The sequence below is a fragment of the Phaenicophaeus curvirostris genome, chromosome 13, assembly GCF_032191515.1.
Source record: "Phaenicophaeus curvirostris isolate KB17595 chromosome 13, BPBGC_Pcur_1.0, whole genome shotgun sequence".
In the NCBI taxonomy this organism is placed as follows: Eukaryota; Metazoa; Chordata; class Aves; order Cuculiformes; family Cuculidae; genus Phaenicophaeus; species Phaenicophaeus curvirostris.
Genome location: NC_091404.1, coordinates 6,732,356 through 6,758,709, shown reverse-complemented (window position 1 = coordinate 6,758,709; position 26,354 = coordinate 6,732,356). Strand labels below are relative to the sequence as shown.

At 37.4% G+C, this 26,354-nt stretch overlaps 1 protein-coding gene across 5 annotated transcripts in view; it reads right to left on the bottom strand.

Annotated features, from left to right (window-relative positions):
• Positions 1–26,354, bottom strand: part of TENM1 (teneurin transmembrane protein 1) — a 662,362-nt gene that overhangs the window by 135,528 nt on the left and 500,480 nt on the right. For all 5 annotated transcript variants that reach the window (XM_069868106.1, XM_069868109.1, XM_069868108.1 and 2 more), the window contains 2 exons: positions 20,929–21,169; positions 8,532–8,770 (listed from right to left, as the gene is read on the bottom strand). In XM_069868106.1, the coding sequence (XP_069724207.1) occupies positions 8,532–8,770; positions 20,929–21,169 (480 nt within the window). The remainder of the gene's footprint in view (positions 1–8,531; positions 8,771–20,928; positions 21,170–26,354) is intronic.

Here is a 26,354-nt window from a genome sequence, read left to right as displayed (position 1 = left end):
AACTCCACCATTATGACTAAAGATGCATGATTGGATGTAGTTTAAGTTCCCACAGAAACAATAAGAAGTCTTTGAGGTTTGATGACTACACTTGTATTGCAAAAAAGCAAAAGCTGCTTTGGCTCTGCCCACCTGGTACTCCAGAAAAATTCTGTAATTCCATATTCAGTATTTTGCAGCACTTAAAATGCCTCAGCTACTGGTAGGGTGTGTAAGGTCATTGGTGAACTGCTACAGTGTCAAGCAAAAACCAAGGACTACCAGGCAAGTGGAGATTAAACAGCTTATTAGCAGCATCACTATGCTTAACAATTGCAAAATTCATACTTTAAGTTCAGAGAGGCTGTGGTGAGTCACCAGGAGCATCAGCCCATAACATTCCCTCATCCTGGTCTAACTTAATCTCTTCTCTAAAAACTGAATGCCAATATTCTCCTTGCTGCTAGCAATCACTCTTCTTTACCTGGCATTCTTGAACTTCCAACTTGATTTCTTTGTTTCCTTGGCTCTTCCATCCTACTGCAAAGCTAATCTGAAAAGATTACTTGTTTGAACCTCCAGTACATTTGTTCCCTCTATCATTATGTTATCACTTTGCTATGTGCTAATTACAAGCAGAGGAGTACACTGTGCTCACTCAGGTGATCCAGAGGCAGGGAAATATATACGAGGCAAAATGTGATCTACTCTACATAATGTTTGGAGATAGAGTTTATGCAATGGATGCCAATATACCTGTATTTAATTTATAGTTTATTAGATAGCCCTGCTTAATTCAATGTTTCAGATAAAACTCTCACACAAAAACAGACATACACCTTTTTTTTTTTCACATTATTTCAGATGCTAAATTTCGAGGAGTCGGTAGTCAGTGGAGCTAAAGAGACTGGTATATGCCATAAGATTATGGCAAAACTAAGCTACTTTCTCAGTTACTCTGTCCTGGCCAGGCTGCTGACTGAAGTCATTCAGGGTAACTTTAAACGACCTCTCTCTCAAATACAGAAGATTCTACTCATAGTACAGAGTTTCTTGAATAATTTATTACATGTCTTAGGTAAAAAATAATTATTAGGTATAAAACAGATCTCTTGCAGAAGAAGATAAATTAAAGGCCTGTATCTTCTACCCTTTCCATAAATTTCCTTCACGGAACAAAGACATGAAAAGCTAGCATGACTTTATGCTGCCTAAGGGATTTTCTCTATCCAGAAGCAGGTTTTTCATTGCTTCACATAACTGCTGTAAGTGAAACAAGTGGGAGTTTGTTTGGAACCAAAGCTCGGGTCTTTATATCTGAAGTAAATGGCCAAATTGCTTCTTTTGTTCAACATTTAAATAAAGCAAACTGACACTTTCAGATAAACTAACTCAGTCCCCTAAATTCTGCAGCATACAAGTAAATATTCACAAGTATATAAGCATTTTTTTCAGGACTCACTTTGTAAACTGGATTAACCTGCCACCTGCTATGAAGCCAATGATCTAATTTAATTTATTCTTATCTACCTTCTGTGTAAGCACAGCTTGTCAACTCCTGTGCTACATGTTTGGCAGAATATGAATAAGAGGCTTGGCTCCAGTGCAAAAGAGACTCTCGGTAGTGAGGAGATGTCAAAAAAGTCCTGTGCAGTAAGTACTTATCAACCTGCAAGACGAACTTCAGAGGACAAAAAATCCTACAAATGTGAGGTCTTTCCAAATTGCTGACTTTGGTGAAAAGCTTTTGTTTAGCTTTCTCTGCTGTTTTCAGTTATTTTATAAAATCTCAGTACATCATCCTCCTGAAGCCTAGACTTTAGAGGACCTGCAGTAGAACACATATCAGTAGCTGACTATTCCTTCTGCACCTGCTCTGACCAAGTGCCAGAAAAGTATTTATCTTCTGTAAGTGCTAGCAGGGTCTACTTATAAAACTGGATTTTGTTGTGGCATGAAGCCATGGGTGCATCAGTGCCTCAGGTCCAGTTGGGTGCTGTAAAGATGAAGCAGTATGAAAATACTGAATGCAAACTAGAGTCAGAACCAAGGTTCTGATCCCGGCCTAGAGAATGTGTATTCTTTTGTAAGCTCATTTTGTAAATAAAATGCTAGGTCATTCTGCTCTAACCAAATCTGAAAATTTGAGACTGTAAATATTTGGTTCAGTCTTAGGGATTTTTTTGCTTTCTTTTTAAATCCATATCGAAACGATTAGTTATTTTGAACCATATTTTTCCATTTATTTGCTCTAGCCATCCTAATGCTCAGGTATTCTCCTCTTACTCAAAGAGTCTTCTCTTTATACCTAATATATTTTTACACCTGAGAATAGAAATATCCCCTCCTCTCCTGCAGTCCTCCTACTGGGATGTATAATGACTTGTCTGGTTTCATTTTTCACTACTAAGTCATAGGGAAAAAACAAAACCTAATCAGAGACAACAGTACAATGTCGTCAGGATTTCTTTTCAATATACTTCAAGATTTGTGACAATATCAAGATAATCAGCAAGACTCAGGCTCACAGAGAATAAGCACTGTAATTCCCAGCTGTTGAAACCCTAATGTACCAGTCTCGGTGAGAGCTACCCCACTAAGTAGTTCAGTGACATTTCAGAGTTGCACACTTGCATCACAGCTTCCATGTATACCTGAAACATCTAACAATGTTTACTATACCTATTCTTCAGTCTAAAATCAACATATTTCTCCCTTGAGCCTTCTCTGCATAATTTCTAGTTCTCAGAGTTAAAGACTTGTATTTAATATTGTATAAAGCTATGCAACCAATAGTATAAATCTAAGCACTGAGACACAGACAGCTTTAAAATTTGGTCTGGCCTTTCCTAGTGTTGAAACCATCACTCCTCTGCGTGGTGCACAGTGTGATAAATGACAGGTCACAGTGGCAGACAGCAGAGAGGTTTTAATTTCCTCACCCTCTATATGAATATAATTTAAGACCCCATACCCATCTCCAGTGAATACTCATAAATAGTGATAATATCATGAAGCATAGGCACAACTTCATAGTCACACGTGAGAATTCATTTATGTATTAAATGGTCATTTTGTAGTCAGGGTTGGTTAAATCTAAGAACATGGGATGCAATTTTCAGAGGCACTGAACATTTGCATCTTCTGCTGAAATCAATGGGAACTGCAGGAGTTCAGCACCTTTGATCAATAGGACTAATGATTTGCATGTCCAAATCAGCTGCTGATAAAATGGTAAAGTATCACGGAAGAAAAATGCTACTTACTAATGGGCTAAAAATAACTGTCTAGATGAGCAGCCACAGCAAAGACTGTGGTGTATTTAAAATGGTGTGGTGTTTAAAAATTACAGAAAATGTTATATTTCTTATTCTGTATCTTGTATCTGCCTTGTTTACTCTTATTTTTTGGTCAAACGTCTTTAATTGCTGACGGATTCTTAGGTTGTTATTACAATGAGATGAAAAAAAGAGAATATTTGCTACACCATTCCATAACAGCAGCCTGTTTTATACTTTTTATGCAACACAGACCAACAGATGAAAAGAAAGACACAATCATGGACTGTGTTGAATTAAACAGGTATATTCTTGTCTTTCATGTAATAATTTGGAATCTCTGTTACAGCCTTTGGACATCAGTATGTACTCAATGTCTGCTAATCCTCATCTTACCAGATAAAATCAACTATTTAAAAAGTATTAGAGAAATTTCAGTTTTCTTTTACACATTGTCCTTCTGTGAGGTCCTGTATCTACATATCTGAGCCCAGACTGGTGACATGAGTCCACCTCATCCCTTTCAAACACCTCATGCCACACAAACATACATCAACACATAGCCAGGGATTTATCTGCTTCTGTTTTACAACCAAAAATAGAAAAACTTCAAGGTAACTGGATTTCAAAAATGTTCCCTCAAGACTTATTTTTTTTAAAATTTGAACATGCATTTGCATAAATCTTTAACACACACAGACACACACACACACACACACAGAGTCAGCCTCTCACTCCACTGGCAATTTCTCTTTGAATTAACTGAAGGTTCTGCCCAATCCCCACAGCCCTGGCCAGGCTCTCAGGAGCTGCTGGTCAAGCTGCTGCAGTCCCTGATGCACCCGTGACCTAAGCCAACATCACCTCCCTGCTGGTTGGCTGCTCACCTGCCCTTCCAACTACTTTGTGGGCAAATTCAAGCAATTTTGCTCCAGCGCCATGAATGCATTACAGTTTTCAGCATATATGAAAGTACAGAAGGAAAATAAAAGTATATATGCCTTTATTCAACAGAAAATAACACAGTTGCAGTGTGGAGAGGAATAACTACTATAACTTTAGAACCTATTCACAGAAAATACGCATGTTGAAGTGAAAATGTGTTTTACTTGATCAACTAAATATTATGACTAAAGATTTTCAATAATTCAGCTGTTACACAACTATTTACAGGGCCCTATAATTTCCTTACTGTCCGTGTATTAGTAAAATTTATTTCAGCAAGGACGAAATAATAAGCATAGTGATTATAGGCTAATAATGGAAATAAAAAAAAAGGGTTTTTTTTCAACTGAGTAATAGTTCAGAGGAGAGAAAACGCAGGAGAAGTATGCGTTCTCAAGGAAAAGCTTCTCTACTGAGTCTCACTGATAACAGTGAAAGACTGAAAAATAAAAGAACAAAACCACTTTGCTAATGTACCTTTTGATAGAAATGAACCACAGCTCAGAGCATTCTGGCACAGGTTCATTACAAACATAAAAGCCACCTGCAAATTTTTGATCTGGAATCAGCTTTGAGTTTCCAAGACTTCGAGGCTGTTCTGACTCGAGGCTGAGATTTGGGCCTGTTTTTAATGTAATGTGTAGCTCACACATGTAAATAGCAGTACAAGATATTTAAGAAAGCACATTTAAGTTATTACATAAGGGGAAGAAAAAGCTTAATGTTAAATTTTGATCTGGATTAATTTGGCTTGAAATCACAGCTCACCTAATTTCATGCAGTCTATATAAGTCTCTCTTATTTTTCCAATCGCAATTGCAGAGCTGATACCAGGTTAAGCTTGATCCTGAAATTAAAATGAGTTTTGTTTTGCAGTCTGGGTCCAAGTCTGCAGTCACTGCTAAGACCTGACTCCCTCTGACTTGAAGGACATGTGCCTGGAGTGAGGACCAAGGGATCTGAATCACGGTGAGCAAAGAGGAAATATTAGGGGAGACTGAATTTTAACTTCAGTGTGTTACATACAGTTTCATTTTGTATATTCAACTACTCTCATTTAAAACACGCACATTTAAATCTTTGACATGAAAAGATATGCAAATATGAAATCCTACAGGGCAAGAAAGCTTTGAAAATAGTTTATATACTATTATTCATACCTAACAAAAGGGAAAGCACTAAGGTCCCTGACTCATAAGAAGAGACCATGAACTTATTTAAATATTTAACCAACTAGAAATGGGTATCATGAATATTAATTTGGAATAAGCTAACTAATAGTACATGAATCTGCAGGAAAGCTTATGCAACTGAAAAATTTCTGGGGCAAACAAGAACAAATAATGTCATCTTGGTTCAGAGATTTATATTTTGCTGTAGGAAACATAACTAGAAATATGAATAACTGAGGAAACATGAAGACCTCTTTATTTTACTTAGTTCTGCCCAACTAAAGAAAACATGTTACACGTTTGTATTACCATGTTAAGATAAACACAGACACGTCTACAGGAAATTCATAGAGAGTTTTTTAATTCATAGTGACACGGAGCGCTTGCAGCCTTCTCAGGCTGATGACATGCAGCAGTATAACTCCAGAAAGTTAAAAAAATTTCAGTGGCAGACTGAGATCTGAGCAGGGATGAAAAAGACAGGGCTTCATCAAGATAAAACTGAAATGGTGTGGGTGGGATATATATGTAGCAAACAGATGAGGCTGCAAAAATTATACAGCCAGTCCTAACTGAGGGCATATGCTCACCAGCTGTTATGTAAATCTGCAATTAATGTAGCTCACTAGATACTCAGGTGCTTTCAAATAATCATACACCAGAAATGATAAAATCTGCTTTCCCATCTGCATTAGATGAGGGTGTTAGGAAAAAAAAAGAAAATCCCCCTGATGAGCATCTCACTGACAGTAGAGTTTTGTCACTATGGGTCAAAAAAAACCAGTGTAAACCCAAGTTTATTGAAATTGTAATGAATTTTGACTACAAAGACATTTACTCAGAGAATACAGAAAATCAATGGCGACTTATATGATAAGTGGAAATATCAGTACTTGTCCCTCTATACAAGTTTTATCAAGTACGAGCCACTCTTTCAGCAAACCCAGAGTTATTCCCAGTCAAGCTGTAAGATGCTGGGGAGACTGGCTCCTGCCCACCTGCAAACTGGCAATTAAATCAACAAATCAAGAATGCATGTGAGAAAGTGCATCACACAAGTGAAAATTAATTAGATTCCCCTATGTTTATAGAATCTACAGCTGCATTCCAATACATATTCCATAATGAATGTTTTGTACTGTTTTCAATTCAGACTGAAAAAACAATGTGATAATTAATGTTCAGCCAAAATGTCATGTAGTGCCAAAGTCTTGCTTTCCCACGTATGATTGTAATGACACTGACTCCAAGCCCACCTCCAATATATCTGTCTTGCAAAAAACAGGAAGGAGTTTCTAGCTATTGTGATAAATTCTGCCAATCTATTGTAATGACAGAATTGCAAAGTTAGGCATTTACAAAGAGGAGTTTGAAATTAAGTGACTGCACTTCAATCTATGTAACATCTTTTTGAAACATAAATTCAATAAAGGGACAGCAAAATACATCTTAGAAAACACTGCGTGTAACACTACATATTTTTAGAGCTTCCTGTCATTCTAGCTAACGATACAAGAATTTAGAGGAAAAAGTGAAAGATTTAAACTGCAATCAGACTGAAGAAATGAAATAAAGGTAGCAAGGCAACATACAATCAAGAATCACAGAAGCATAGAATAGCTTAGGTTGGAAAAGACCCTTAAGATCATTGATTTCAACCCTTAACCTAACACTGCCAAGTTTACCACTAAGCCAGACCCCTAAATATCACATCTCCACGTCTTTTAAGTACCTCGAGGGATGGTGACTCAACCACTTTCCTGGGCAGGCTGTTCCAGTGCTTGACAACCCTTTCGGAGAAGAATTTTTTCCTAATATCCAGTTTAAATCTCCCCTGGTGCAACTTGAGGCCATTTCATCCTGTCCAGTCACTTGTTACTTGGGGGAGGAGACCAACACTGACCTCACTGCAGTCTCCTTTCAGGTAGTTGTAGAGAGTTGTCTCCCTTCAGCCCCCTTTTCTCCAGACTATACACCATCAGTTCCCTCAGCCACTATCCAATAAGACTTGCATTCCAGACCCTTCATCAGCTCTGTTGCCCTTCCCTGAACGCGCTACAGCCCCTCAATGTCTTTCTCTCCATGAGGGGCCCAAAACTGAACACAGGATTTGACTCATCAGCGCCGAGTACAGAGGGACAATAACTCCCCTGTTCCTGCTGGCCACACCATTACTGACACAAGCTGGGATGCTCTTGGCATTCTTGGTCGTGTGGGCACACTGCTGGCTCATGGTCAGCTGGCTGACAATCAACACCCCCAGGTCCTTTTCCATCAGTCAGCTTTCCAACCACCTTTTTCTTAAATAATAAAACCTGTAGCACTGCATGGTGGGGTTGTGACGCAAGTGCAGGACCCAGCACTCAGCCTTGTTGAACCCCATACAATCAGCTTCGGTGCGTTGATCCAGCCCCTTCAGATCCCTCTGCAGACCCTTCCTATCCTCAAGCAGATCAACACTGCCACCCAATGTGGTGTCATCTGCAAACTTACTGAGGGTGTACTCAATCCCACCACCTAGATCATTGATAAAGACATTAAACAAAACCAGCCCTAACACTGAGCCCTGGGAAACACCACATGTGACTGGCCACCAACTGGATTTAACTCCATTCACCACAATGTTTTGGGCCCGGCCACCCAGTCAGTATTTTACCTAGTCAAGAGTATGCCTGTCCAAGTCATGAGCAGCCAGTTTCTCCAGTAGAATGTTGTGGGAAACAGTGTTAAAGGCTTTACTAAAGTCCAGGTAGACAACATTCACAGCCCTTAAGAGTTATCAATATTTTCTGAATAATTCTTTCAGAGCAACCATGTTTTAAGACTTAATATGAAAATCAAACGTTTAATTTGAGAAACACATGACAGCAATTAAAATTAGTAGGAGTCCTCTGCTAGTATAATCACATAATCTTGAATACTATTTCCTTCTCTATTAGGCAGTATCAAGGTTAACAGAGTAGAAAGTTAATAAGAATTCCATGTTATATTCAACCTCTGGCCAACCTAGTGTTTTGCTCACTAGAATTTACAAACCACTCAATGGTAAACAATATTAATAAAACATGATTTGTATTAGTATAAAAGCAAGCAAGACAACAGATCAGAACAGAAAAGGTAAAGAATAATTCAGCATAGAAAAGCAAGAGAGGCTTACCGATAACATAGGCTAGCAACAACGCCAGGGTAACTGTAATAGCAGTAGCACTCAAAGCAGTGCACTTCCAGTTGCAACACCTGTAAGGTTTGTTAAAAGTGAAGGTAGGTCTAGAAAAGGTACTTCTAGGAAGAGGCCTAGGAGGTGGAGAGTAAACAGTATTGGATGTTAAAGGATAGTTCTGACTGGCTGCGCTGAAGATAGCTGAAGACCCAGATCCATGTTTAAATAGGAAATGCCTACAAAAAGAAGACAAAGAACCACGTTGTAAAAACCACTCCGTGATTTAAGAAGCGAAAGGAACTGTAAAAGCACTGTATGATAAATACTGTACATATCCACAGAAAATATCAAAGACAGGAAAATGTATTGGAACGCCTTCTGAACTGGAAGCTTCTCAACCACACTGCAAGATTTTCAACAATTTTTTAGTGAAACGACATAACATAAACTAATTGTAAACAATCGTCCCAGTGCTTCAGAGTAATGCTGAGAAAAGGTTATTTCTAAGGGCTGTACTTGGGGTTCTCCAAGACAAGCAGCCCCTGTGTGCTTTGTTAAATGGGTGTGTCTGAGATATGGGAACTGTTGCCAGCAGTATCCACAAACACATAACTGGGTTTATCTCACCAAGAGTACAGGAAAGTGCAGAAGCCAGTACCACTCTGAATATTTATTTTTACTATGGGTTCTGCTTAGAATATTGGAAATAACAAACAAATATAAAAAAGAAAAAAAGAGGGGAAAAAAACAAAAAAAAAAGAGGGAAAAAAAGACTGACAGGTGACTACCTAGTGGAAATCTGCAAGGATAATCCATTTTGAAGGACTGTAGTTATTGTATAGGTAAGTACAATTTAGTTAGTATTCTTAATTGAGCTATTTTGAGAGAAGTTTTTCTTCAAATGCTTTTGCCTACTCTCATGATTCTCAAACACAGTAAAAAAGAATTCATTTGGAGGCCTATTTCAGCATATTTTGGAGGACTGATTGCCTTCCAGAAAAAATAGTGAAGACCTTTATTAGCAAAAAAAAAAAGTGGTACTGAAATGTGCTTTGCAGAATGGGCTCTGGTGTAGTAATATAGAGTGGTTGTCTAGAGGAAGATGGATGGTTTTCAGGACTATTAAGTGCTCTCCAAGAGAACTTGGGAACTATCCTGTGTGCTTAGAAATTTTGGCAAAAGGACATATTCAAGGCTGGCCATACCAACAGCATATTGTTTTGGAAACGCCAACTCTTTTTGGACCTTCTTTCTTTGTTTTATGTAAGTGAGCAAGCTTTTTGAGTGCACTCTTTTCTGAGAGGCGCACACCTACATCTTATGCCATAGCATGTACCCAAAGAAGTTAATAAGAAGTTAACAAGCACCTTGGTGTTCCTTGGTCTCAAACCATGATGACTTAGTATTGTTTTGGCCTGAATCTCTGTAGCTTTTCTACTGAGTACCATGACGTAGAGAGGCATTTCCTACACAACAGCAGTAAACTCTGCCAAGCTTGCCAGCTCTTTGCTTTGGGACCCAGACAACTATGTGAAGCAATTACCTACTTGCAATTCAGGTGCTCTGAACTGTGCCCTGTTCATACAAATTCCCAGCTGAGTAAGAACATCTATGACTGTTTTTGCCGTTGGTCTCTATACAATTGATTTCTCTGTTCTTCCATCACCTGAGCACTGTGCAAGTGCTCTGTGGATCTCAGGCAAGCATTACCATGTCACTTGCACTAGCAGTGCAAGTTGCCCTCAATTGCTTCTGCCAAAATTGGAGGGGAATCTTGCATTTAGAACCATGCGGAACCACGATGCCTGCTAGCCAAAAGCCACAGACACACTTCACAGCTGAATTTAACTGGCCAGTGTTGACATGGCCCAGAATCTTTCTGATGACAAGTAGACTTTACACCTTCAGCAAGGCAAAACACAAGTTTTTAAATATGTATATGGATCAACCAATCCATGGTAGAATTTCTTTGATGGATTCACAGTAGGATGCACATGGGATCAAACACTTAAGGGTATGAAACATGACTGTACCGTGACATTTGACTTTAAGAATATTGTAAATATACGTTCCTGAAAAAGTAATTGCTAAAATGGTGTAATGAGTGTGATATTATGCATTTCCATTATGAGATTTTAAGAGAAAGGTTATGGTTCTACAAAATGCCAGATTATAAAAAATAAGAAGGTATTCCAGGGCAGTTTTATGTTTTAAAGGGCCATTTAACGAGATACATAGTCATTTAGAGTTTTGGTAGGAAAGCGCGACACAGCAGAATTCCTACTCATATTCAAGGGAGTATAAGTACAATCACCATATAAAACAAGAAATGTGTTATTATATATAAGCATACACATAAACACAAACACACACACACATAAATTAAAAAAATATATATTAACCACTCAATAGTTCTTGAATTGCCTCACATTTTCAAATCATAATGACGAGATGCTAATTATTTGATAATTTTTCATTTAAATTTTTTTTGGAATTACAGCAAACTGGTCTGATATTGGCAGTATTGATTGTCCTTTATGGTGCACAGCTCAAAGATATCAGAGGTAAAAGGAAGGAAATGCTGAACTCAAAGTTATTATTAAGGCTTTAATAGCCTTGCAATCAATAGCCAGGAATAATTTCATTCTCTTTTACACAGGGATTTATAAATGTGGCTACCCTGGTAGTGAAACGCTAGTGTGCAGAGGGATTTCTTTATTAGCAGAAGAGTGCACAGAAGCTGGATTCAGCTCACACCATTTTAGACAGATGTCTCTGTTCACACACAGGAGAATTTACGTAGCTCTGACTTGTAATCCAACTGATATTCAGAGGCAATGTTACACTGAAACTGAGCTACCAGTGAAATAACATTGAGAAAACATTAAAAATCAAAATTATTTATGCCTTCCATTTCTGGGAGAGTATATTGAGTATCCAAAGACATTTCTATAGAATTTGAAAAACACTGGTGGCACAAAGACAAATTTCCAAAGCTAGACTGTGACTATGTTCTCCTAAACTCAGACGACTCCCTCATCTGTCAGAGCATACAACTGTTCCCAAGGGACATTAGAACACACTAAACTGTTGCTATCAATTCTATAAAATCAGGTGCTCTCTCTCAAGAACAAAATAATAAAAATTGCAGTTCAAAAGTTTAGATGTGACTGCAGCCTGGTGTGTGCTTTAATATTCATTGTAAGAGAGAAGCTTAGGTTTTTTTTTTTTTTTTTTTGTAAACTGAGAACACAAGAGAAATCAGAAAATTTATAAGAATAATTGATATAACTACTTGTTTCAAGTGGGGAAGTTCTAAATGTTCACAAAAGCATCAAAAACATCCATAAAGAATACGACAATATTCTCTTAAGAAGAGAAATACAGGACATAACTACAGCATTTCTTTGGGAAATAAGTCACTTAATAGTATCGCAGTGCTAATTCCAATATATAAAAAAATATTAAAGGCTCTGTAACCAAACCCTAACCTCCCTGAAAAACCCATCGAAAGCAGAAGTCCCAGTAAGCTCCTGTTTCTAAAATCAGTTTTTTGTCGTCCCTAAGCTCCTCTAGCCAGCCACCCAGCATCACATATGGTGGCTAATGGAGCAGAGCACATATTGCCTGATCAACAGCTAGGTCTAAACCTGCCACACTGACATGCCCAGTAAAGCGATAAGTACTGAAAGGAGGGGGTTATTGGACAGTTCAAGTGACAGAAGGCATGAAATTAGACCTTTTAGGTCTGCTGATCACAAAATATCTTGCTTTCAGTTTCATGTGACTCATCTAAGTGCTCTTGTTCAGCCTTAAGAGGAAAGGCATGTAACTCCAAGAGCGTTGATACAAAAATGATGAATTCTCAGCTAGGAGAAGGTTAGAGAACAGGAATTTGTTTCCTTCTTTACACCCTTCTTTATTAGGAAGTTTAGTCATGCTCTTCTTCTTACCTGGACTGATAATTTAAGTCTTATAAAAGGTACACATGAAACAACATCCCAACTGAATTCATGTAGCAGTAACATAATACTATTATAGAAACTAGACTAACCCCACACAGACTTCCTTAATTAAATCCTAAGAAAATATTTTAATATCCCAGTACTGTAGTAATGTCCCTCAACTTTGTCAAGGGCTTGATATCACTTCTCTAAGTTCTATGCATTTACCCTGTGCCTAGTGTCCGCAGGCCTAGGAGTCTACCTGCATTTGGACCTATAACAGTTTTGCCTTCCATTTCCGTTAAAAACTACAGATTTGTAAGAGAAAAAAATGAGGCACAAAAGCAGATTTGAAAGTGAACCATCAGGTGAGTTAGTAGAAATAGAAATCTTGCAATACCTTGGCCAAAAAATGAGTCTGCATTTCTCCTGGGTAAACCAAGTAGGAACACATTCGTACATGTATATGTTTCACACTCAAGAAATAGTTACCTGAATTCTTACAAATTCCTGCACAGCTATGTGACAGGAAAACTAATTAGACTGCAGTTCAGTCATTTAATTTTTTCAGTTTCTTTTCAATAAAACTCTATAATATCCAAACCAATGTTTAAGTAGGCAATTGAAATATTTCTTTTAGATGTCAACAGAAGTGCAAAGGGAATTTTTAAGAAGCTTAATAGCTGAAACATAAGAAAGATTCTGATTTTTGGCACAACCAGAAAATATATATGTAGACATTAGCCAAAAGGGAATTGGAACTGATACAGTTGTCCATCTACTGCAGCAAATATCAGCCACGTGTCCACTGTTACCTGACCCTTCAAAGCCATTTAGTTTTTCCTGATAGTGTGGGAAGAAGAAGAAAAAGTGGGAGGGGGAAAAAAGGGAAGCTTCTAAATTTAGATAATAATCAGAATACGGACCTCTGTTTATAAATCTTGCACATGGTACTCAGCAAATTACATAGTATAAAAACAAGACAGCTATTCTGAGGTAAGTATATAGTATAAAACCAAGACACTTACTTGACACCAAAGATATATACACTATACCCTTCATCTTGAAAAACAACCCTGGAAAACTGTATGTGAACATAAGACATGACTTATGATTATGGACAGAATCTGATCTATGATTTTATCTGCTTTGTTTTATCCTTTTGTGTACAAGAACTGTAGGAACAACAGTGCTCATGGGTAAAAGAAGAGGGAAATGGCCGTGAAAACTGTTTATCTAATTTCTTTTATAATTCTATTTTTACATGTATAATTGAAATACATTTGAAACACCCGAGAGATTTGTCTTTGGGAATAGAAATGCTTTGTTAAAATTTCCTCTTTGAGCTGGACTTGCCTTTTGAATCATTCACATAGAATTGCTTCCCTTTCTTCACTCATATTTACATAACATAGTGTTCAAGAACTTAGCCCTGTGACCCTGGATGTGAAGGGACATAAAAATACTCTGTATCCTTTACTTTTTGTTTCAGTACAGAACAACAAGTGACATGAAACTGACTCACTTGTCTGTTTTTGCTGTAGGCAAGCTAAGCCTGTTAACCAGGTGACTAAACTTCCAACTCCCTGGCAGAAATCTGGGACAATAATTATATAAATATAGGACAGTGCCAAAATCAATCAAGAACAGTTTCTAAAATGGAACAGATGTCCAAAATACAATTGTATTCTGGTTTCATTGGCTATTTAATGAAAAAAGGATAAAACAAAAGCTGCCACACTGGGGACTTAAATTACTCATGCATAGATCAGTATGGGCTTTATTATGATGATAAATGGCGACAGTGCTACATCAATCCAGTAGTTTTCGAAAGTGCTGTTCTGTGGCTTAGGACTTTAGCACTACAATTCAAACAACAGCTGAATAAAACTGATCAATGCACACAGATTTGTGGGGTAAAGAAGGAATAAGGGAGCTCATGATTTGCTCATATTTTTCCCCAATAAATTTTAACTTTTAAAATTTTGATCAGGAAAATGAGAACAACAGTTCTACTATGACACTAATATTTACAACGCTTATATAAAGAACAGTATGTAATATTCACAGAGTACTTTGAAATCATGAATCGGGAAGGATAAAAATACCAATATTGTGATTTTGCTTCTTATATTCTGTGGTCAAAAGAAAGATAACTGAAGTAGAGGTTGCTGCACAGTTCTCTGCCATGAATTTCTTCCTGTAGGTATACATGGATATGCTAATTGCCTTTTCTTCCGAGCACTGGACTCTACATCCAAACAGCTGCACTCACGTGCATATTGGCTAAAGCCAAGCTATACATTTACTGTGACAAATAACACAAATTTTACTTGACAAGAGGTGTATCACATTACATATGTAAGTCCTAGATTTCCCAGAAGTAGCCATCAAGGGGATGGATACACAGTTCCGGGCAATAAAATTACACCTACATATGTGTTTTTCTTGAAAATTACAGGATCTTTTGCACATCTCCAACCCTTTCTGCTACAGATAGTCTCTGCTTCCCAAATCAGCGTAGACTGTTTCTATTAACCTGTAATTATCTTTCTTTCTCAAAATTTATATTCAGTCTATTTTTGGTTTTGTAAACGAAAATGCTGTGTTTCATAGAAAGCTACCAGGCTGCTGGCTTATCAGTGGCCATAAAATAACAACATATCTATACTTTTATTTATAACTTTATATACTATTCCTTTTTTTTTCAAAATAACGAGCGAAGAGTATCTGCAGTGTGATTGTTCAAGTTATTACATCAAGCCTGCAAAAAAACCCCAACCCTTAAACATATACATACTATGACACTGTTCGAGGGAAGGCCATATGAGAGCTTTTCCCAAAGAAAAAATACAGTAGAGTGTATGAACAATTTAAGTAGTCTTATTGTCTTTACTGACTGGATTTCAGACTATCCAAAAGGACTGTCAGGTGCAATTGCTGCTAACATGAAAATTGTACTTCATTGTAGCTGACAAATGTTTATATTTTTATTTCCATAAAAGATGCTTTCATTCTCATGTTATTAAATTTAGGTTCATATTTACAGCTTTTCTTTTAAGTTCATGGTCCCACTTGCAGTTTTCAATTTATCTTCTACAATTCAGAAGTCAAATGTTTTCAGGATCTTTTGAGCAGTGAAAACACATGAGACTTGGACCAAATTTAAAACCCTTGCCATATGTCTGGTTTTAGTTTAGTCAGCCTCTCTATAGGTTAGATTTATTGTTTAATTAGGTAGAAAATGACAAAACTTAAGTGAAATGTCATAATAGCAAATACTGGCCAACATAATTCGAAAGAACGATCATAAACAAAGCCCTTCCCTGCATTTCTGCTTGGAATAACCACAAGTCCAGACATTTAACTCAGGACTAGGCTCAGTTTGCAAACAAGTTCCTAATGAGTTGCATTACTCGGATAGTAATTGTCTCCCTGCTTGGTGGTTTATGATCATCAACACCTCTGTGCCTTGGGAGCTGTAAAAGTCCTTCTGTTTGATACAGAAACCTTGAACTGGAAAAAAGGAAGGCACAAAAGTGCTTTCTGTATCTTTGCACTTGGAGAGGATTCACAAGATGCTCAAATAAAGAGACCAAAGAAAAAGAATAAACCTTCCAAGAGCTCACACTGAATCGTGCGAGTGCGTATTTATATACACATTCTTCTCTAATTATTTCTGCTTTAGCACTACTCCAGCTTAAACTGAAACTAAGTACATACACGCTCCTGTGATTTGAAAAGCTATCAATGTACTTTTTGAAGAGCATGAGTATTTATGAGCTTGATTAAAAAAGAACAAGGGAAAATCACAGTACAGAATAAATCCCTTCATAAATGATAGTTGTCAAGACCCTGCACACTAAACAGAATTATAAACATGATATATTCAGTAAAAGAGAAATCCAGATAGTCTTAAATATGCACCTTAAATAACGATATAATGCAGAAAAGAACAATTCCATCTATATGATGAGGTGATTAAACTTGTTGAACTCCAAAGCTCTTAAAGTTTTTAAGTGTTTAGAGCCATGATCAAATGTTAGGGCCCTGAAATACTGCTGAATAGCAACTAAAAATCATACCTGCCTTGAACCCCAAATACTTCTCTTATTATTCTAGTACTTCAAAGTTTTATCTAAATTAATGATAATTGAATCTCAGGTTCATGGTCGGGTACCTCACTGTCCCCTTAGTGGAGCTATTACCATGGTGATAAGATTGCTTAAATTAAGCTGTCTTTTTTCCACAGTACTTGGCTCATTGCCAGTGCAGTGAAGGGAGATTTCAGTCCATTCAGCACAGCATTAACCTTCCCGCCAACACTGCTAAATCGGTGAGGGGAACTAGAAAGAGATTTGATTTAAAAAAAGAAGGAACAGCAAATATGTAAAATGGTGAAGCACAAAACAAGACTGAAAAATCCCCATGCTGAAACAAATATTAGGTAAGTATTGGTATTTAGACAGAAAACTTCAGAGCTGTAATGCTTGGGCAATCAAACTGCAAAACTTTACTCAAAATAACCATGTCCAATGGTTTATCCATGAGAGACCCGTAACAGGCTACAGGGAAGATCAGAAGTAAACATGTACAAATCCCCACTTAACATCTAGTTTTTTTCTTTTATTTGGGAATTTGACTGAAGTGAGAAAATAAATAGCAAATACACAAAAAAAACCAAACCCCAAGCCCACAAAAAAAAGGCAAGATATGGAAACAAGTACTGAATCAACTAACAAGACAGAAAAAATGAAAAAAACTCCTTTGAATTGTCAGGGTTTAATACTCCATAAAAAGTAGCAAGCTATGTTCAGATGGGGCTGTAAGACATAATGACAATGTATTTCACCGCAAAAATCATAAGATTTGAAATATTAGAGCAAAATATCTATGAAACCTGAAAAAACCCAATTATTTTAGTGGAAAGGAAGGGAATAGGCAATAGGTTGCAAGTACTTTATTCTGGGGTAGAAGAAAAAATCAATTTATGTAAAAGCCCAATAACATTATCCTAAAAAAGCAAATCAATGTTTCCTGTGTTTTTATGCCCTTGAAGTCTTTTTGTGTCAACACTTACAAATTATTTTTCTGTGTGACAATGAAATTACTGCATGTTCATAAGTCATTTTAATAATGAACCTGTTTTTTTCGAAACTGCGTGTGCATGCATACAGATAGAGCCTGTGTTTTCATCTGCAGGCGCAACTACTGCACCGGGGGCTGCAGTGTGGTCAGCTGGCAGCTTGAGCTGTTACATCTCCTACAGGTGCAGCTCTTCTCCAATTTCTTTATCAACAATTATTCTATGACACATCCTCTGAAGTTTTAAAAGTGTTCCTAATTCTTATGTTCACTTGGGCTGCTTTATGATCGGAATAATTGCCAGAAACAGAGAGCTGGCCGTGGCAACGACATACACTTAGACTCTATTCTTGGCTTTGCCAAAAACTTATGTGAACTTGAACAAGTAATTTGGTCTTTCCAAGTCAATCTCCTCATTTAACAGCTGGGTGAGTAAGGTGGTTCCTGAGAAAACTATTTTGCAGATTAGTCCATGCATAGTCCCAGTATCTGAAGGGGCTACAAGAAAGCTGAAGAGGGACTGTTTACAAAGGCTTGTGGTGATAGGACATGGGGCAATGGGCATAAACTGGAGAGGGGCAGATTTTCACTAGACATAAGGAGGAATTTCTTCACTCTGAGGGTGTTGAGGCACTGGCCCAGGTTGCCCAGGGAAGCTGTGGCTGCCCCATCCCTGGAGGTGTTCAAGGCCAGGCTGGATGGGGCTTGGGCAGCCTGATCCAGTGGGAGGTGTCCCTGCCCATGGCAGGTGGTGGGACTGGATGGGCTTTTAAGGTCCCTTCCAACCCAAACCATTCTATGATTCTATAGAACATCTCTAGACGAAGTACAAAACAGAATTTCTGATTTGCCCATTTCAATAAAAATATAACAAAGGTTTACTCCATAAAAAAACTTGCAGGACACATGCCTCAGCAGACGTCTTTACTGCAGCCCTTTGTGGTTTAATCTAGGGTTTCAGATTCTAATTACATAAGAATACACATTTAATCAGAGCACCACAAACACTTTCAGAACTACAGAACTTTCTTTTAAACAAATATGACACGTGAGCAGACTCACAGACTTGTTTCATTTCTGACTGATCAAAGTGAACAGGATTTACAGATTCACATGATCAGTTCGAGGAAATCTTTCCCTGTCTGAAAATTCTTGAATATTATATGGCTGTAGATAAACCATGCAAACACACGTGCTGTTTATGGATTAACAGGAGACACAGCTGGGAGAAAAGCTGAACATGTGCATTCTGGTTTTTGCCTACTTATTACAGTAGGGAATACATTACTGTCTAAATCTGCTTTTTGATTGTGAATGTTCCAAATTAAAAACCAAAATATCTGCTTAAACATATTAGGTATGTACATATTAGCCAGATCTGGTACTATTAAAGATTTAGCACAGAAACACAGCTGCCATTGACATGTTACCTTTTATTTTGTAGGATTATTTTTAATGGGCAGCTGAATATTAATGGAAAAGGAAAGTAAGAGGATCCAGATATTAGACCAAAGTATGTTCAATTCTAGCTGAATCATTCCCTGTTAAAATAAGTAAAAACAAGCTGCAAGTTCTTGTTTTTCACTAAGGCTGTGTTCTGTACGATTGACTTCTGAGAAGCGGTGATCACAAATGTTTTTTATTAAAACGTTCCCCTGCTTTATCACTTCTCTGCACATACATCTGCAGATACATCTTGGCAAACAGTCTCACAGATTCTACTTTCAGATTACTTAGCCTTTCAGCCAGCTTCATGAGAGGCTGTAGCTAGCTAACAGAGGGTGCATGAAATCTGCTGAAGGGTAGGAAAACGTGGAAAATTTCCAGATTTTGTGAATTGCTATAGCATAGCCCACAGTATGCTTTCCAGTCTGAATTCCTTTCTGAAGCCCTTTGTCAGTACCCAATTTCATGATTACAGATGTAACTATATTTCTATGTATTTGTCCTTCAGGAGAAATTTTCAATTTGCAAAAATAATAAGAAACCAGAAAGATTAAACTGAACTCAAAAAGTACTTAAAATGGCAAAGTATTTTCCCCAGTGAGGTTTGATAAGAATATAGTGAAGAGCGATGCAAAAAGGCTAAATAAGATCTACCTAACTGTTAATCAAAGAGAACTGAAAAATACTTAACCAGAACAGAATGTCTAGCAATCAGCCTTGTATACAGCAGAGGTATATATCTATAAGACTGTTACACAGGAGATGACATATTTATCTTTATACAGTTTGTGTAAACAGAAGTTTCTAGCTCTAGAAGGATGAGCTAAATTAAAATTTTGTTTATGTTCGCTGCCTGAGAAAAGTTTCCATCCTCCTTGATTCCTTTTTTGATTTGTCCTTAAGACAAATAAGGAAAGTTTTAGTTCAGAATGAATCAGCTTATTCTCTAATCCCAACTTTAAAGCCTTTCAGAGAAGAAAAACTTAAGACACTTCTGATTAGCAGCAGATAAATTTAGTGTCTATCTTTAAACATTTAAGTTATGTCATAAAATAGATGATAAAATCTCTTATCAAAGAACAAAATTTAGGTTGCAGTGATTAATTGTGATAATTGGCCCTTGTACATGTGTGTATTGAAAAGAAAACACTTCCATGCATAACACCTTATAGTCTCTGGATCAGCGTAATCGGATTTCAGACATCTGTTTCACCAAGCACAACTTTCACAGTCATGCTCTAAAATGCCAAAACCCAAAGGAAACCCTAGTAAAAACTTCTTGGTGGTCTCTTCACAATGAAGAGGAATAAGGTACAGAAAATCAAGGCCTTGTTTTAAGCATCAAGTCAGCTCGATACCTGTCTTGCATCTGTATCATTTCTCCATTAACAAATGGCTAACGAACTACATTCTTTGTATATATATGTATTGAAGTGCTTGAATATGCATTGAGGAAAATATTATTTTTCGTACTATTTCCTAGTTTTTCTTGTCCACAGGAAAGCTACAGCCTGAACACTGGCTGACTCCAGAAGTGCCAGAGTATTCTCGTTAAATAAAACTTCCATTTGCTGATTACAAAATGGCCCTGGGAGAATGTGAAAGCCAAGTACGCAAGCACAAATCCTGACTGCACACAATCCTAAAATACCTATGAAATCCACACACCTTAAGGAAATCAACATCTTCCAAACATTTGCAAAACATGCTTTTACAAGCATTAAGAATCAAGATAAACCAAGTAAAAATGGCCTCACGTGGCTACAGGACATGTCCTCAAAACAAAATGCACTGGCATGTCCTGAATGACAAACTTGTCATTGCCCATCACCTTCTCATGTCAACATCAGGCCTCCTCCCCATCTTTTTCTTTCTTTTTAACATTTGAGAGATGCTGTGCAGAACAGGTTGGTCTCTACCTGGTTTCTAGTGGTATGTTGCTATTCAAGACCCAGCTGTTATGGAGATGCACCGAATCTTGCGTACTGGTGGGGGGAGTTGGGGCAGCAGGACTGGGCTGGCTGCGGGTGGTCATCGATCTCCTCTGCAGAGAATCAGCTGTTGGAGGTGGTTTTCTGGCACAGGTGCACGCGTGCGGTGGTGGAGGTGGTGGTGGTAGGGGTCTGAAGGTGAACTGGTTGTGTGGGCTCTCTGGCATGTCTGAAACAACAAAGAAAAGGCAAAGAAACCCACAAAGCATTATTATTTTAAAAAGAACAAAACAGCATAAGCATGGTATAGTATTCACTGAAATTAAAGCATTGTGCTTTTATCATGTCATTAACCCAGTTGCCTGTCAAACGCTGTAACATATGAAATAATTTAAGATACAACACTCTGCTGAAATGGAGAATATCAGACATAGACACACACCCTCCAGCAGTGTAGTTCAGTAGTATGACAACAAAAAAAAAACAAAGAAGAAAAGGGAAAAAAAAAGAATAAGATATAACATTCACTTAATTTGCCACAGGATTTTTTGGGGAGCAGGGTAAAGAACAAATAAATCAAATTGACACTGAATTGCAGCACAGATACAAACTTATTTCATGAGGTATAAATCTCATTTAGAAACATGTGTGAAAGAAATAGATGCAGTATAAGAATTAGTCTTGCACTTCAAATCAAGAGAGAAAATAGCTGAATAATTCCTACTACCTAAAAAACACCTTTCATAAAACAAGGCTAACATGTTTATAGGAGTCTGTTACTGCAGTTGTTAAATGAGACCAGAGAAAAGGCCCTCTTCAAGATGAGCTGAAGCACTAATGATCCGGATACCCAGAGAAAAGGTTTTGTGGCAACTAGAGGCAGATCAGCTGGCAAGTTGCTCACAGCCATTGGACCAGGCTGTGAAGGAGATGGAGTGAAAGGTGTGCGTGGTGGGTACCCAAAGCCCTGCTACCTGAGCTGCCGCTGACCTTGAGCACCTGAGAGGGATGCTGTAACTGCCCACATCTTGCCCTGTGCTAACATTGCTGCGCAGCTTTCAAGTAGCTCAGTCTGTGCCAGTGAGCTCAAATCCTCCCGTAAAAGCCAACGATACAAACACGGTGTAATGCTGCTTTGAAGAGACAATAAAACCTCATTTTCTCTACTTCGCACAAGAGTCTCCAAAGCCTCTCAGTACAGCAAGAAACACAGCTACAGAGAACTGAGGCAAGAAATTAGTTTTTAAAAGAACAATAATAAATACTTTGCAAAGAAGTAAAATTTGGTGAACTGTGAAGCTGTTAACCTGAAACTCTTCCAGCTAATTTACCTCAGTGTCTAACACAGCTTTGTCCCATTTCTATACTTACCTTCGCTCTCCTTTTTTCTCTTAGCAGATGTCCAGTTAAATTTGCACAAAACCAGCTGGAGCAGAGCTCTGATGAACCTGCAAAAATTCCCTGCAAGAACTGTTGATGCCATCCATTTACAACACATGCTTTCTTTAAATTATGACATGATGTGTCTTCAAGGTGAAAGATGAAAGCATGCCCCTTCCCTTCTTGGAACGCTTGGTGGAAAAAAGCACTTTTTTCTCTGTGACAGTCACAATTTACCCCAACTGGAGAAACAAGGTTGTTTAGTGCTCCACATAAGCTTTTCTATGCTGGGGTAAGCAAAGCTGTCATGGATTTGGCCTAGGCTTAATCCTTTTAATTTCATTGATCTTTTATCAAGGCAGCATTCTTACAGTTGCATTAAGGTTTATGCTGTAATAATAGTTTGCATATACCAGAAAAGCATTTCTAAGCATATTAGAAAATTGGAGACCTCAGTAAATTAAATCACTGGAGTCAACAGTCCAGAGCTCTGAAATAATCTGCTAAGGCACTTTCATATAATAATTAATCTCAGTAAATCCTGTATCCTGCTATTTTAGAATTGAAAGCAACCCAAATTTTGGACATAATATTTGATGTCCAGCATCCTCAACTATTTGATGAATGACACTCCTTTACTTTGTGGCACCAATCTTAAATTCACTCTACGGAAAATTTGCAGGATTATTATACATCCTATAATTTGCATGACAAGTAATTTTAATGGTTGTACCACTGCCTTGTTAAGAGAATTGCTGATCTTTGTCAGGACACACAGTTAGACTCTACAAGGAACATCAAGAGCTGTGCAGTACGTACCGAGCAGCCAAGCTGAATAAAAAGGAAAAAACGTATAATCTATATGGTAACACATCTTTTGATTCCTTTCTTCCCCTTGCATCTATACTGTCCCTATCCTGTCAATAGCACACAATCATCTGACAAATAGGTCAGTGTGTTCAATGCAACAGCCTGGTTCTGCTTTGTGAACCAGAAAGTATTTCTGGCCATTTCTTACGACTCCCAGTGCAATCTATCACAATACATTAACACATCAGATTTCCTGGGGAATTTCTTTTTAATTATCACACTTGTCACTGCTTGGTCCAGCTCCTGGCATCACAGAAAACGTCACATCAGATTCTGAAGTATTTTGGTGACTGAAAGACCAAGTCTTCTGTATCAGACCATTCAGTGAAGAAATGCAAATTCATTATGCTGAGAATAACACTCAAGTTTCCAGTTACAGAGTTTTATAGACTTTCTATTTGGCAAAGTTATTTTTATTTTGCTTGAAACTAAGTCTACATCTCATTAACTTTACTTTTATATGATAAAAAAAATGTCTCTTGGGACACAGAGCAGTGTTATACCTAAATATGCACGCTCATGATTCTTCAGGATTCTAAGTAAACAGTTCGCTCTGTAAAATAACTTAATGCAAAATCATTTAAAAACCTAAAAAGGGATGTTACACAAGATAATTTTTCTAAACCCAACAAGTTTTCAAAATGTATGAGAGTGATTCAGAAATTAGCCAAGCTATGAATTTTCATCCTGCTGCTATCATTCAGCACAATGCAGAACAGCTCCTTTTTTTAATAGTTGCTAATGACGTTCAGAGTTCAATTTTTTTTTTACAGCAACATGTCTATGCATGATATAGAAATACAGCATTATTTGTTCTCAATAGGTTCATTGACACCGTATAAGTTTCCATTCATATAAAAATGTAACTATAAAACATGATTTCAGCTTAAACTTTATATTTACAATAGCGTGCTTCAAATTTTTGTCTGAGGAGCCTCTGAGCCAGAAGAGATGCTCTTGGCCCTCACTATTGGCCTTCTCACCTGTACTTGCGCTTAAATCATTTTTCTTTTTCAGAGACAGGAGTTGTTTAGAAAATGTTTTCCCTTGTTTAGAAAATCATTTCCCCTGAGAATACATTTTTAAATAGGTCTCTCATTTCAGTGGAGCACATCTAGAGCTGTTATGTTTCCTGAAAAGATCTACATAACAACCTTCTTCTGGATCTGCTTTGTTTTACTCTAACTCACACTCTCCCTACCTGCTCCACAAACTTCAGTTGAACTCCTCCTACCCCCTTTTTCCTATTTTTAGGGGTTTTGCTTTCAGTCTTCAATAATGATATTAATTTGTTTAGGTCTTTTATTTCAGGACACTTCCAAAACTACATGCACACACTCTGAAAGAGAAAGTGCTGTATTGATGCTAGCTGCACAGAAGTAAAAACCTTCATTGTAATTCTGTTAGTGTGAAGGATTTCTACTTGCCTTCCTTTCTTTGACGTTTGAAGGGAGAAGTTCTGCTTCTGTCCTGATTATTTTTTCTCCTTTGGTTCTGACTCATTCTTTTGGCTTGCTCTTGATCAATGTTGAGCACACGCTGTTCCATGGCAGTTCCATAAAGGAGCTTGGTATCCTACAGCTATAGGGCACAGACCTCAACAGCTCCTCTTCAGCTGCTGAGTTCTACTACTACAGCTTTTTCCTTCAGGAGACAAAACAATTCAGATCTTGCTTTTTCACTAGGACTTTACTATTCAGAAAGTGGCAAGATAATTAACTTAGATGCTTCCCTTACTCTGCCATGTTGGTTAAGTGCTGCCATCCTGCTCAAAAGTTATTGGAGATACAGACCAATGGACAAGAGCAGCATTAAGAAACCCATTTTCCTCATGAGTCAGGCTAAAATGACTTGTAATCATAAACATGGACCCAAACTACTTTATAGACTGACAAAAATGAAATAAGCAGATTAATCAATGAGTTAGTACCTAACTAAAAATTATTTTTGAAAATAAGTCAGGACTTAGCTGAAGCAGTTTTGAAGTACACTTTACTAGACATTTTGGATCCACATCGAAAGAAGGGTAATAGAACTGTTTCATCATTTACTGACAAGACTACAATAGCCCGTATCATTACTAAGTGAAGTATATTAGAGAGAAGATATTAAAAAGTAATGAACCTTAAAAGGTTTGCATCTAACCTGTAGTGGTTTTGAGATATTTTAATTTTTTTTTAGGTTCCTAAATTCATTATTTATTGGTATGTTTGGATTTTTCTATTCTTAACTAGACATGTCTCAGCTGAGCATGAATTGGCTTGCAATCCGTTATTTAATGAACTAAACAGCATCAAACATTCAGAGAACTTAGTTTAGCTTATTTAAAGGTTCCATGTGTGTACTACTGCTCAGTTACAACCCAATCTGTCCTTTTTTCTCAAGTAGAGATGAATGAACATAACGGTATTTACCAAAACAAAGCCTTGGAACAGGTAAATCTACATCATGCAGGAGGGTGTGCCTGACACCATCTAACAGAATGGAAGGGTCATGCCCAGAGCACTGCGCCCAACTTATATAAATGAGCACTGAAGAACTGGAAAAGAATTATTGCATGGAAAACAGAGAATATGAATGCATAAGACTAGAACTAAAAAACATAGAATAAAACCTCTCAGTTTTACAATAAGATTTACGCACTGGGCCTAAGAAGACAAACTAGGAATTAGACGTAAGAGCTACCATTAAAGAGTGTTTGGTCTGCTATCTGTTACTGTACTTACTGATGTTGTGCAAGTCTTTACACTCTTTCCTTCCATTCTAAGTTTAAAATTATTCTTTTTCTATGCATGCACCCTACAAAGCCCCTCAAATCTCTCAATTCCTTTTCTTTTAGCTGTCACATATTTTGAGAAAAGCAGAATATGAATAAAAACTATATATGAAATTGCTCTATGGATGTATAAATTTAAGCTGTGGTTCAAAAATGTGTTCAACGCTTCTTCTGATGCAGCTCAACATTCAGTTGGCCCACCTTACTTGTAAAACCCTTTGCTTTGTGAACTTTGTCAGACCACAAGGGTATAAAAGTATTTAACCAGTACCTTTAATAACAGTTTACCTTTAGATTACTCTTTTGCTGTATATATATATTTTCCCCTCAGCCTCGCTACACAGTAAATCTTCTGGAATATAAAATATCAAACATCTCCAAAGAATTC